Source organism: Anoplopoma fimbria, chromosome 19 (genome assembly GCF_027596085.1).
Source record: "Anoplopoma fimbria isolate UVic2021 breed Golden Eagle Sablefish chromosome 19, Afim_UVic_2022, whole genome shotgun sequence".
NCBI classification, from domain to species: Eukaryota; Metazoa; Chordata; class Actinopteri; order Perciformes; family Anoplopomatidae; genus Anoplopoma; species Anoplopoma fimbria.
In genome coordinates, this window is record NC_072467.1 from 6464186 (window position 1) to 6478165 (window position 13980).

The 13980-nt window shown below is 38.0% G+C and overlaps 1 protein-coding gene across 1 annotated transcript; it reads right to left on the minus strand.

The window, feature by feature from the left end:
• Positions 1 to 4525: 4525 nt before the first annotated feature.
• On the minus strand, positions 4526 to 6469 carry lrrc4ca (leucine rich repeat containing 4C, genome duplicate a). The gene has a single exon (XM_054620738.1). It carries the CDS (start codon positions 6467 to 6469, stop codon positions 4526 to 4528), a length of 1944 nt encoding a protein of 647 aa, XP_054476713.1.
• Between the last annotated feature and the right edge of the window lie 7511 nt (positions 6470 to 13980).

A 13980-nucleotide genomic window follows, 5' to 3' on the forward strand; every position in this document is an offset into this window, starting at 1 on the left:
TGATTTTTTATGACATGCTATACTAGAACTTTTAATGATTTTTTTCAAGGTGCTATAGTTTGACTTTTTCAAAATATTATACGAGGATTTTTTATAAAAATACTTTTGTAGGATTTTTTGTATTCCACATACTTATGTATGACTATTTTAGTCACACTATAATATTACTTTTTATGACTTTTTCAACATTCTATATTATGACTTTTTTCGACATACTATACAATTACTTTTAATGACTTTTTTTTCATTATGCTAAAATGTTAATTTTTACAACACTCTATACTATGATTTTTTTACAACTTTTTGGATATACTATGGTATGACTTCATTCATCATCCTTTATTTGAACTTTTCTGACCTTTTTCAACATACTATGGTATGTCGTTTTTCAACATACTATACCATGACTTTTTATACATTTTTTAACTTAATATTACTTTTTTTGACAAACTATACTACTGTTTTCTGTGACTTATCTTGACATATTTTTTGATGACGCAACTATGTAATGTTGCTGTTACTGTGACTTAAGTATAACAAATATGCTTACAATTTTATATCAACAGTTATCATAGTGTAAACTGAAAAAAAGTACTGATCACTTCATCTTAGTGTGAGTCAGTTGCAACACCAAGTTATTTTCATAAAGATGGGAATATAACGTAATACAACATTGTATGTCCTGTATGTACTAGTACATGGGGGTAAATTGTCTTGAATACTCGGCGTTGTAATGCTATGCAACATCCCTGCAACAATGGTACATGTATGAATGCCTGCTATGTTCTTGTACTTGCTAAACTGAATCTGGTTTTACACTGATGCCATGAAACAACCTTTGAGATTGTATGGCTATATATATGAGTATTGTCACCATTAATCTACATTTTCATCAATACTGATGTAAAACATGGCAGCCATGTATTAACAATATGTAGACTAAGAAGGAATCAAGCCCTGAAAGATCTGTATTTTCCCAATTTTGATGATCACTGGAAACAGTTAGAAATTAATCATTTTATTAAAATTTGTCCATCATAGTCAGTAGAAATTTAAATGAACAAATTACAGGTTTGAAAGAGTTATCATTTTGATAAATATTGGCATTACAGATAATTCATAGTTAAAAATGTGTGAACGGTGGGGAAAACACATTGGTACAACTGTGCTTTAGCTTTGTAGCTTAAAGTATGATACTTTCAATACTATTATATCTCTATCACGCCTAATGTGGCACATGATGAAAGCAAGAATCAGACAATACAGAAAAACAACAATAGTTTATTTAACCATATTTTGTGTAACTACAAACTCTGGTCTCTATAATCGATCTCCATATCTTTTAAAGGTCTTGAAAGAATGTTTACATGAAAATCAATCTCTTGTTCTTTTACAGCATATTTCTCTTTTTCAATTTTAGAACAGGTTGTTGGCACATGTAAAATCAAAATGTATTTATTTTTTTGTAATGTTTTATTCTCAAAATGTATTTTTATATAAATCTACCACTATAACAGCATTCCCTCTCAGAAAAAAAGAATGTGAAAAAAAAGAATATTGACCAAAAATATTTAGATATCTTACATACATGAGACAGTTTGACTAAAATGCAACAAATTTAACATTTAAATTTTCAGACGGTTTACCTCCAACAAAAGGCAAAAGGGAGAATGTTTACACTCTCTTACGTAAACTGAGTAGAACTGTGATCATCCCACCACTAGGAACTTAAACACAGACTAATGGCACACACCCATGTCATTCTATGGTTTACAAATGTGCCAAACTCCACAGAAGTGCAATTATGGGATAAATTGTGTCAGGGGGTGACGAAAAAAACATGATATCAATCAATTATCTCATCATGTCTTGACTAAAATTACCTGGGGACAACAAATTCAGAGTGGATAAATCAATTTACTTAACAACTCCAGCATTATCTTGATTATCAAATGATCAGACATAAATTATTAACATATATGATCTATGCAATTATTGTATTTCTTTAACAAGAGGAGCCAAGGTAATATTATTCTTGTGGGAACAGGGCTTTAGATTATTATCTTGTTGTTAAATTTTGCTTCTCTTTTTATATGCTAGTCATGAGTTACTGGGACTGCTACTGTATCGCATTTATTCTCCCTAATTGACAAATGCTGCCACATTAAGCTATGGGAAGCAGCCTTTCTGTCTTTTAGGTCACAAATTTGTCTTTTTGAGCAGAAATAACGCACTCCATCTACTATTAGCTTTAAAGGTGGCTGTAAAAGTTTTTTTTTTTTACATAATTGTGTTTGTTTGTCTTTATTCTGGAATGTAGGTAAACTCCTGGCAACTTGTATTAAACTACTCCGCTTTATTTAAGGAAGTTCAGAGCCTGGCTAATGTAGTTTAGAGTAAATTTGATCAGTTGCAGGGCATGATGTGGGTGCTTTAACATGCATGTACCTATAAGGAAAGCTCGTAAGCTTGACAGTGTTGTGTTTTAACCAAATGGGGTGTTGTGACTGTTTAAAAAAACAGGAGCATACAGATGGACAGCAGAGATTTCGGTTATGTAACAGTGGTAAAATCCAACCATTAGTTCAAGCTGATTACAGTATCTGATCTTTGAAAAAAAGACAATTCATATACTTTTCATCGACATCTTTCAAGTCTATATAGGAGGAATGTTTGAAACTATATATTGCGAATTTGGGGCTTCAAGGTTAGGGGAGTGCATGGTGACTCCAAATACATTGCATGTCACTATCTGTAACAGTAATTTTTAATGAGCCTTTTTATATCTCCTTACTGTAACGTCTTGATAAAATGAAAACAAAAAAACTGAATAAAGCAAGACAGTGGCCTAACTTTAACATATATACTTGTTAAGGGAGAACAAACTGCTCTTATTTCCTAAAAATAAACTTGGTGACATCTATATAAGTGTTGTATCTGACAAATGTCTGTCTAACCTCTGCATTTATGATGCCTGCCGCATTTTCACGGTGGGGACTTTGAAATGGTTTCCAGGGTATGGCTGCCTGCAGAGCTGTGTTCACCCAAAGCCCATGAGCACATCAATTAAAATGGAAATTGTGTTGTTTCAAAGAGAGATGGAGAGAAGCAGGTGCAACCCAAACATCTGGTTGATGCCCGATCCCACACATTCACCCCCAAAGCCTCTCGCACCATAAGCCCTGCCGCTCAGGGCCAAGTCCTGTGGTTGGCAGGGGCAGGGTGTGAATCTGGGGTTGCCAGGCACTGCCCATGTGGAAATGTGGCACACAGATGACAGGCAATGTGCTCAGACAGCTGTATAAAGGGTTTAAGCTCTTTCTTCAGCTCATCAGTTTGCTTCTGACAGCACTCAGTCCTGCAGTATTGCAGATGAGGTAAGGGTTCCCAGCACGAAAAGGGTGGCTTCAAAGCAATCACCTTCACATGCCACACTACAAAGCCCTGTAAGGTAAAAGTGAGGTCATGATACATTGGAAACATTTGGATGCAGTGGACTTTTGCCATCATTTAAGATCATCTACATTCTTCACAAGACTCTCCTACATTTTCATTCACAATTATGTAGATTCTAAAGTACCCATTACTGCTGCTTCTGTATCATGACACTCAGAATCAATTGGTCTTAATGCAATTAATGGAATGTTCTCTTTCATATTTAGAAGACAACCCAGAGAAGCTGGTAACTTGAAAAAAAAAAAGTGGAGATTAGGGATATCATTTTGCATATACATTAGGAACACAAAGACAAATGTAAGTTTTTCAAAGTTAATCAATAGAATTTAATTTAGCTAAAATGCACCTCTAATAGTGAGCCTCTACTTTCACAACAGCAGAACGCAGGACATATTCCCCTCAATTAAGATCTTCAGTCTTTGATTGCAAAGTAAAGAGTGCCTAATATGTATGTGTCAGATATAATTAAACAGTTAATTATGATCAAATTTCGTCACTGACAGTTCTGTCACTCACTGTGAGATAATGAACAAGTGTCCTATGCGGCTCAGTTACAGATGGTCACGAAGATTTCATCACTTAATCCACAGCTGAAGAAGATCACTGATGTTCTCTAGATTTTTCTGATACATGGGGGAAATTAGGTCTGATCCAAAGACTGCCATTTAAAAACAAACAATAATTTGCTTCAGGACTTTTTCCTCAACAGATGTCTTCCAACAGAGTTTGAAAGCATAAGTAAACCATCCGATGAAATGAGGAAGGAGAAAAAAACATGAATTAATTGCTGAAAAAATAATTGCAGAATACAGTTTTTTCTTGATTTAACCACAATATTTTTTTCTTAAATAAATAACTTCTGTTTTGTAAAGACACTTTTTGAAACAGTAGACATACCCTAATTCCCAAAGACATTGAATAAACATCACCAGCCACTGATTTTCCAAACACAAGAGTCTGTTCCTCTATGTTTGAGCCATAGTACTCACGGCCAATTGTCAGTAATGTCCTAACAGTAATGTCTTTATGTAATTCCATCAGATGTCTCATTTTGAAAAAAAAAAAAAAATTAGATTTGGGTCTCTTGTACATTGTCTTTTGAGCTGGCCCGGATTAACAAAGGTTCGTGCACTGAACTGTGTATGGAGTTGATAGTGGAGGCATGGTTGTATGCAGTCTTATAGGCGTTGTAGTGGTTGAGGTGCTCGTGCTCAAGAGGAGGCAGGGTCAGGTGGCCTTCCATGCCCGGGCCTCCTGTTACACAGTCGTCCTCCACATTGATGATCTCCATGGTGCGTGTGGGTGCGTGGTGGTTCTGCTGGTGGTGCTGTTTGCGCATCTTGTAGAAGATGATCAGCATGACTGCTGCCATGAGTGTGATTGCAACAAAGCAGCCAATGATGATCTTAGTCGTCTTCATGACCTCATCCAAGCCATTCAGTGAGCCCTCCCCCACCAGCTCTGTGACAGGGATTGTGTAAGTCTTTTCTGTGGCGCGAGTGTAGAGCGGAGTCCGGACAGTTGTGGTAGTTGTAGAGGTGGGTGAAACAGACTCCCATGTACCAGCAGAAGGTGTGGGGCCCACTTTCTGTTGCACAGCAGTGGTGAAGGCTTCATTATGTGGCGTTTCTATGGTCTCCACAGTCACTGTAGTGAAGTAGCTGAAGCTGCTGTTCTCTGTAGAGGACACATTGAGCGTGGCAGATGCTGTTGTGTTTCCTGCAGAATTACTCACCATACATGTGTATGTACCTGTGTCCTGCATTGTAACATTGGTGAAGTTCAGTGTGCCATCATTCAACACAGAAATTCTGATCTTGTAAGCACCGTGTGTCATGATGGAACCATTGGGTGTAATCCAGCTTACCGAGGTCAAGGAGCTGGCTCTGCATTTCAACTCTGCAGCGCTTCCCTCTGTCACATTAAGGTCTGCAGGAGGCTCCACAATAACAGGAGCATAACAGTGAAAGTAGTTCTGGTCCAGCTCGCCAATGTATCGTCCTTTATGGTGGGTTGGTGAGCTGCAGCGGGCACAGCAGCTGGTGTTAGCTGGTACCATCTCCTTTAGCCACCAGCTAAGCCAGAGGATGTCACAGTTACAATTCCAAGGGTTGTGGTGCAAGTTCACCCTCTCCAGGTGATGTAAAGGAGTGAAGAGATCATGGGGCAAGAGGGTAAGGTTGTTATGGGCTAGATTGAGCTCCACTAGTGACTGCAGATCATCAAAAGAGTTCCTTTCTATGGTCTGGATCTGGGCATGCATCATCCATAGCTTCTGCAAATGGATGAGCCCCTTAAAAGAGCCAGGTCGGATGACAGCTAGCTGGTTCCCCGACATCTCCAGTTCATCCAGCTTCACCAGGGGAATAAGATTGGGAATTTCCTTCAGATTGCACATTCCCAGATTTAGGTAGCGCAGATTGCTCAGCCCTTCAAAGGCCCCCTCAGATATGTAGGAGAGCCGTTTGAGCTCCCCAAGGTCCAACCGGCGTAATGAGGGCACTCTGTTGAAAGCATAGGAGGGAATGCTCTCTATGGGGTTATTTCTCAGCCAAAGCTCCTTAAGTTTGGACAGGTACTCAAATGCCCCGTTTGGGATAGTGGTGAGGCGGTTATCAAAAAGCTCCAAGGTATTGAGGCTGGCCAGTCCATTGAAGGCCCCCAGCTCAATTTTGCGTATGTGGTTTTTGCTCAGCTGCAGAATCTCCAGATGCCTTAAGTGCTTGAAGCTGTCCACCTTTATGACCTGAATTAGATTTTCTTGCAGATTCAGGTAGCGGGTGTTGGTAGAGATGCCATCAGGGACATCCCGCAGGCCTCGTCGGGTGCAGACGACTTTGCTGAACTGGTTACTACAGGAGCAGGCAGAGGGGCATGTCTGAGCACGTACCAGCCCTGCCACCACCAGCAGCTGGAGGGCCAGAAGCAGCACAAACAAAGGGTCGGACAAGGCCCGGTTCCACCTAGGACCTCGCATCATCTGCTGCTGCTGAGAGGTCATCTTGTTTAACATTCATAATTCATTGACTGGTTTTGCACTCTTTGGAATGAGGATTTGGGCTTGCTGGAATGAAATGAGAGACAGAAGAGATACGTTAGATAATTGACCATTTTTAGATTCTCATATGTCACTTTCAATCATTACCACTGAAATACTGAACATAGCAAATTAGAAATCCCAAAGTCAAATTTAAAGGTTTGTGTATCTGTTGCAGCCACGAATAAACACACAAGCATACATCTTTTCACTCACACACACACACACACACACACACACACACACACACACACACACACACACACACACACACACACACACACACACACACACACACACACACACACTTGCAGCTGTGATAGATCCATCTCTGTTTCTGGATACACTGTCCTTCATGCACTCTCAATCTCAGTCACATAAATAAAATCACAATGAATCCGGCGACTTCTTTGCTTCGTCTCTGCTGGAAGAGGAGGCGAAGGGAAGAAAACCAGCTATGACTGCTGTGTTGTGTGAGTTTTATTTGAGACTCGAGAGACATAAATAAAAAGGAAGCTTGCCACCCACCAGTCCTTCGAGTCGAGAAATCTGGGAACGTCTGATTACAACTCTCAGTTCCTCAAAGGCATGTATGTGACTGGAATGTCAAACAACCAAGTCAAAATCGTTATGGGGGATTTGTTTGTGTAACTCTTTATGTATTATGCCAGAGGAAACTGTGGAAATACAATCAATGATTCTTTGATTAAGATTTACTGTGTGCAAGAGAGATGATGCTATGGTAAGTATGGAGTGTCACTAAATTAAAGATGTTTATTTAATTGATTCATTGTATGTTATCTTCATGTTTTCTAGTTGCTAATACCAGTATTCTTAAAAAATGCTCATGTTTTCATGGTTGCACATAATGGTTGAAAAAGGTGCCATTTATACAATATAAATGACAAGCAGACAGCAAGGAAACACTGCAACGGGCAAAAGTAAAGCTAGCTTGTTACACTACCAACATGCTAATTCAATTAGCTTCAGTGTTAAAGTGTGACAGCCTTGTGTAACTTTATAAATAAACTTATCAGTATGGCTATATTTTCCCCAATTTATATTGTATAGATTATAGCTGCAGTGTTAACCATCTGATACATAAAAAATAATTACAGTGAATGCTGCGATGAACATGCCAACTGAAGATCATCACTACAGTGCATTGCCTGTCACAACAATGTTTTGCTTTTCGTATAGCTGACAGAATTCATTCCAACATTATTTTTCATCATTGCCATAGAAATCTGGATTTTGTTCACTCTCCTAAGTGGAAAACAAGGAAACACGGGTTGGAAGTGAGTCATAGAGCCAACACAGATAAAGAGAAACATTTATAGCGCCTCTAATCTACCTGACCTGAATGCTTTTAGGTGTGGTAGGAAACTGGACCAAGTTCAGAAAATCAATGTAAACATGAAGAAAAAATGTGAACTTTATACAGAAAGATTTTACAACCTGCAGTGAAATGACAGAGATGTGTTTTTGAGCTACAAATAGCTACAGTAAATCTGTCACACAAATATGTTTTAATCTTGAAAACATAGTAATCATATGAGTTATAAGAGACAAGGGTTCTCCTGAGATGTGTTTGATGAATAAAGTAAAACAGCTTTCATATTTTAATGAGGTAATCAAAAATAAACATCGTTATTCATTGTCACTGAGTTAACTGTCTCTGACAATGTGAGTTTATACCACAAATTAACAAAATGATAACATTTAAAAATGGTGTACGACATTTAAAAGGAAAATGGTTTCCCTAAATAGACCAGAATACCTTTTCAGTGTTGATCTTTCAAATTCTGCAAATGAAGACATGCATGAACATGAGACAACTCAAAGGTGAATTGAAAACATTAAGGGACTGTCAAGTGGACAAACACACACACACACACACACACACACACACACACACACACACACACACACACACACACACACACACACACACACACAACACACACAACACAAAGTGTGTAACAGCATTAGCATGACAGCTGATTTCTGAACAGAATTGAACAAATCAAATACATCCGCTGTTGTGGGATCACAGTGTGCTTCTGCTTCTGTACAGTATGTTCAACACACATTCTAATCTGCAACAGACAGCTCTTCACTTAAGAATGAGCAGGCTATTACTGTAACTACTGATTAATTGCTTGATTACTGACTCCATTTATTCTTCAATTACAAATTTTAAATTCCAAGTATCAAAAGCCTAAGGCTGGAGAAAGAATGCGTTTCTCAGCAGGGGTCCAGACAAATTTGACAGGGATCAGACACAAGGCTGATAATCACATTTCTTTATCGCAGCTTTAATTAGTTAGGAATGAAAACCTTGCAGTAAACAGTTGACAATGGTACAATCCAGGGTACAAGGCTTTTTGCTTGCATCTTCTACTGACCCTTTCAGTTGAGACACACTCACTTATTATTCTGACAAGAACAATGCTTTTTCAAGAGGAAATTCCACCAATTATATGACTACAAAATATGATGCACAGTTCGGATTTGTAAATAACTATTCCTCAGATAAGGAATCCCTGTTTCTTATCCCACTATTTACTAGAGATCAAACCTCTAAAAGAGACAAACAATACATCAGCAATCCAAATTATGGCAGCAGAGAAGATGAAGTTGACTTACAAAGCAAAACAATGTATCCTCACAGTGACAATGAAAGCAGCAAAAGTGGATTTACGTAGCGCAGTGAAGGAATTAGATTTAAAGAGATAAGGAAACGAGATTAAGAAAAGAATGCATTTTCAAACTTTTGTCCTAACAGATTATGAACTGCCAACTGTCTCTTTGTCTGGTAGAGAGCACAAAAGCATGACCCAGATTAGCACAACTGCAGACAATTGAAAAGCAAGATCTGCAACATTTCTGAATAAATTTCTGGTTTATAAAACAGAAACAATTCACACTGAATCCAACTATATAAATAAACTCTGTATGTTTCTATACTACATTACATTACATTACAGTCATTTAGCAGACGCTTTTATCCAAAGCGACTTACAATCAGTAGTATATTACATATCATTCACCCATTCACACACTGATGACAGGCTACCATGCAAGGTGCCACCATCAGACTCTAACTAACATTCATGCAACATCCAGTCCACACCGATGGCAAGCCTTCGGGAGCAACTTGGGGTTAAGTGTCTTGCCCAAGGACACATCGACTGCCGAAGCCGGGTATCGAACCACCGATCCTCTGAATGGAGAACTACCTTGCTCTCCACTACGCCACAGCCGCCCACAGCATAGATGACAAAAAGGATTACATCTTAAACATGTAATATCAAAAGATGCCATGATGTCAATTCACATGATCCATATACATGACACATTAGTACTTGTCGTTACAGTAGCATAGATTACCTTCAATTTAGCAACCACTGAGTTTTGAGTTTCCACAAAACTTACTCTGGCTTGTTATTAGTCACTAAGTTAACATATTCAACAACTTTAATACGAGCAAACTGTTTGCTAAGAACATCCATATATTATGTATTTAACAGGGAGGCATATATGTGTGCCACTATGGAGCAGTTTTCAATCTTTATTCAAGAGCATGTCATTTCAATTGGAGACCATGACTTAATGATTTCACTCTAGATTTTGTAATTATTTCTCTATTATCACTGTCCTGACAATAGACCCTGCTTGCACTTGGATTTGCTCTTTTCTGCTCAAACTGCATGCTTGCACTCAGATATATTATTGCTTGCACAGAGTTCCTGTGCTCCTGCTCAGCCCTTCTCCTCACACTTAGGCTGCTTCTGTGGGCTTTTGGAACTTCTGCATTCGGATTTCTACAAAATTTTCCAACCAATAGAATGCCAATGACCAATAAAATGAGCCTAGCCTCATTGCGGGTGTGTTTGCTGTGACTGACTGACACCGAGCTAGCAATTAGCTTTCTAATGCTAGCTAAATTTGATGTGGTAACCACCACGATCTGCCCCTTCTTGTTTATACATCTTTGGACTGCACATTTTAAGCTATATACCTGGCTGTGGCTATAGTTAAGCCTTGTAGTTCACTTCTAAGCTGAAACTGAGCATGCTCCTGTTTAAAGTGCTCTATTTTCAGTCTCAGCTAGCGTTACTTGATGCTTAGTGAACATTAGCTCTGTAGCGCACAGCTATGTTTTTTGTTGTTAGTGGTATTTCTTTTGACTATCTAAAAGCATGTTGCTCATGACTGATCATTTCATTGGTCAGTATTAAGTCAGCAAAAAAAATCTAGGAGCAAAGAATAAATCGGAGACCAGATGTTTCACAAGCACACAAAAGCAGCCTGAGTGTGAGGAGAAGGGCTGAAGCTGGAGCGTAGGAAATCTGTGCAAACATCAGCAACCAGCTCTACGCTCCTTTTCCCACAAACCCTCCCTGAAGATCTGCCATCAGACCACTTAAAGGTAACCAATAGGTATGAACTTTGCCAGCCGTAGAAACAAGATACTCATCTCTCTCCTTGACACAACTAATCAATACTCATACTGCATAAATACAGTGGCTGTTTTATTGATATTGGTCAGCTAACCCTCTCATCCAGAGTACAAACTCACTGTGTACAATGATCACACTTTCCAGTCTTAACACCTGCTGAATCCAACATCCTATAACAAATACATATTTTGATTCCTTCCTGAGGAGCAGACCCTGACTTTTGATATTCTTTAAATCATAAAAATAATAAATGATATATGTAACAATATGTCTGTTTTAGAAAAATAAATACAAATATACAGAATCATTTTCCAGTCAAGGAACCATATAACCAAACCATCTACAGGTAACTGAGAGCATTATGAGCTTATGATATTTCACAATTTTTATCTGTATTAAGTCAGCTGGTCATATGTTTAAGATTAGGCCATCGCCATTAGGAGGGACCTGCGTGTTATTGCATAAAGCACTGACCCCAATAGCATAACATAATTTCAAAAGTAGTGGATATCTATTCAGCTAGTCATGTGTGCGTCTACACTTTTTATATTTTTAATGTATTTTATGCTTGCATAAATCCCAAGTTTCATCATACCATTCTTTTATTTTTTCAATCAGCCAGAAAAGACTGAATTAATTATTTAGTAGTGCTAAGGGAAATTCTTCTGGGGCTCAAGGCCCCTAAAATAGGCCTAGTGACGCCACTGCCGGGCAAAAAGCACAGAGTGATTTTCTTCTGCTTTCTGTAAGTGGTCAACAAACATTTCCTATCTTCAGTCTTTAAAGACACATTCCTGGCTTCATTTGAAAGGTAAAAACAGTGAGAGGGGACGCGGCCTGAGGCGTTTTACAACCCCCTAATGCTCGAGAGCCCACTGATTATTAACTTGAAGTGAGGAGTGACAGACAGAACATTTGGCTTTAACGCCACATGACATGGAGACTGTAGAGTGAGAGATGTGTGTGACGGAGGAAGGTTGACTTATATTCTATGGAGAGAGATAGAGAGTGTGAGAGAAAGAGAGAGATTAATGAGATATTAATCAAATTAGGTCACTTCTTGATAATGCCGGCAATCTTGCAACAGCTCTAAATATAAACCAGAATCTTTTATGGATTCCAGTGTAGGAGGAGTAACAACCACATGCATGCAAGCCTCGTCCTCTTTTCCTTCGCTCTAGCCTCGCAGCATAAACATGCGGAACATATACCATGACTAGTGCAATGAATGGATTGGATGAAGGTAGATATCATATGTGGATATTTTTGCGTGCAGTCATATTTTGAATACAGTGTTTTGTCACTGATTATCTTAACCAGTGTTTTAGAATTTCACTGGGCTAAAAACAGGAGACAACATCCTCCCCTTGAGCCACTGTCAGGGACTGCTGTGTATCCGGTGACACAGTTGTGTTAAAATTTGGAAGCTGAAAACAGTGTGTCACTCAGTATGACTCACCGCTTTCCTGCTATATTTGTAATTATATATATTTTTATGAATTCATTGTTTTCTCTTCTTTGACACATTCTTTCGGCCTTCTTTTCTAATTGGAAGTATCATCACGATTACACATAAATGTAACCAATTTTTTCTCTTCACCAACAGCTAAATCGGTAAGACAAATAACTTCTATGAGGCTATTAAAATATATTGTATTTATTTTTCAGTATTTATGATAACCATCTCTTTTGTTTATTAGTCTGTCATTAATTTATTTGTCTCTATGATAGTTCATAACACATACATTTAAATGAATCTGAACCACAGATAAAATACACAGTTTAACCATCATAGTGTGAAATAAAGTTTTACTGCTGATCATTATCGGCCTTTATTCGGTATAAATATGCATTTGTTCGATCATTGATGCTTTTTAGTAGCCAAGCCGAAATAATGCTATATTGTGAACAACAAATTTGTGTTTAAATCAGAAGGAGGAAAGCTAGTAACGCTGGCTGCACTGGAGCTAACAGCTAATGTGGAGAAATATAATCTTGTAAAATGTAGCTTTTTGCGGAAAACTTTAAGAAATACAGTTGCCTAAAGGTTTAACAGCAATATGAAATAGAGTATCTATGACCCATTTAAAGTGGCCCTATTATGCTTTTCCACCTTTTCCCTCTCCTTTAGTGTGTTGTATATATATTTTTTACATGTAAAAGGTCTGTAGAGTGTGACAACATTTAAAATGTCTGATAGTTTGCACCAACTTCAGAGTGGTATTAATTATAATTATTTTCGGCTGATCTAATCCGTGACTCAAAACCATGATACAATCCTAACCGTGAGTTTTGTGATCTGTTGCATCCCTGATACTGACCCGTTGTAGGCTACATGCATTTATTTCAAATTACCTCCTGTGGCACTTGCCCAACAACATAGCTAATTATTTCTTTAGGTTGATAAATTTATACACTGCGGAAAGCAACAGGAACACGGGGTTAACACAAGTCTTGCTCACAAAAAGCAAATGTAAAGCTCTTTTCATACACACACAAACAATCAATAATTAACTAGAGGGTTTCATCTGCGGATAACCTTTTGATCTCATTCACAGAGCACCAACCACTACATGCATAAACATCAACAAACTAGCTTAGCAGGCTGTATATTATCTGTACATGAAACACTTTGCACTTATTATCCAGGCTATTGCAACAGCTATTTTGGTCAGCTCTGAGTGTGTTTTCCGGCAAATCACTGCATAAAGCTGCACTATGGCGTTTTGATTTGATATTGGCATTACACTTTGAGAAGGTCACATAAGAGAAATGCTTGTCTTTTCTTTTTCATGTCTCTTTATTTTATGCTTGTATACAGTATACAATAGCTTATATTGATGTATGTGTGTGCGCGTGTATGGTATGTATAGTATAGCTACAGAAAATGTAATATTCTTATAAATGTTTCCACATCTTGTGTATTAGGTTCAATTTTTGGTACTACACAAGTATGAAAAGAAAATTAATTTCAACTTTTATAATAAAGCGACATTTATGACTCTTGCTTTCTGCATGCAC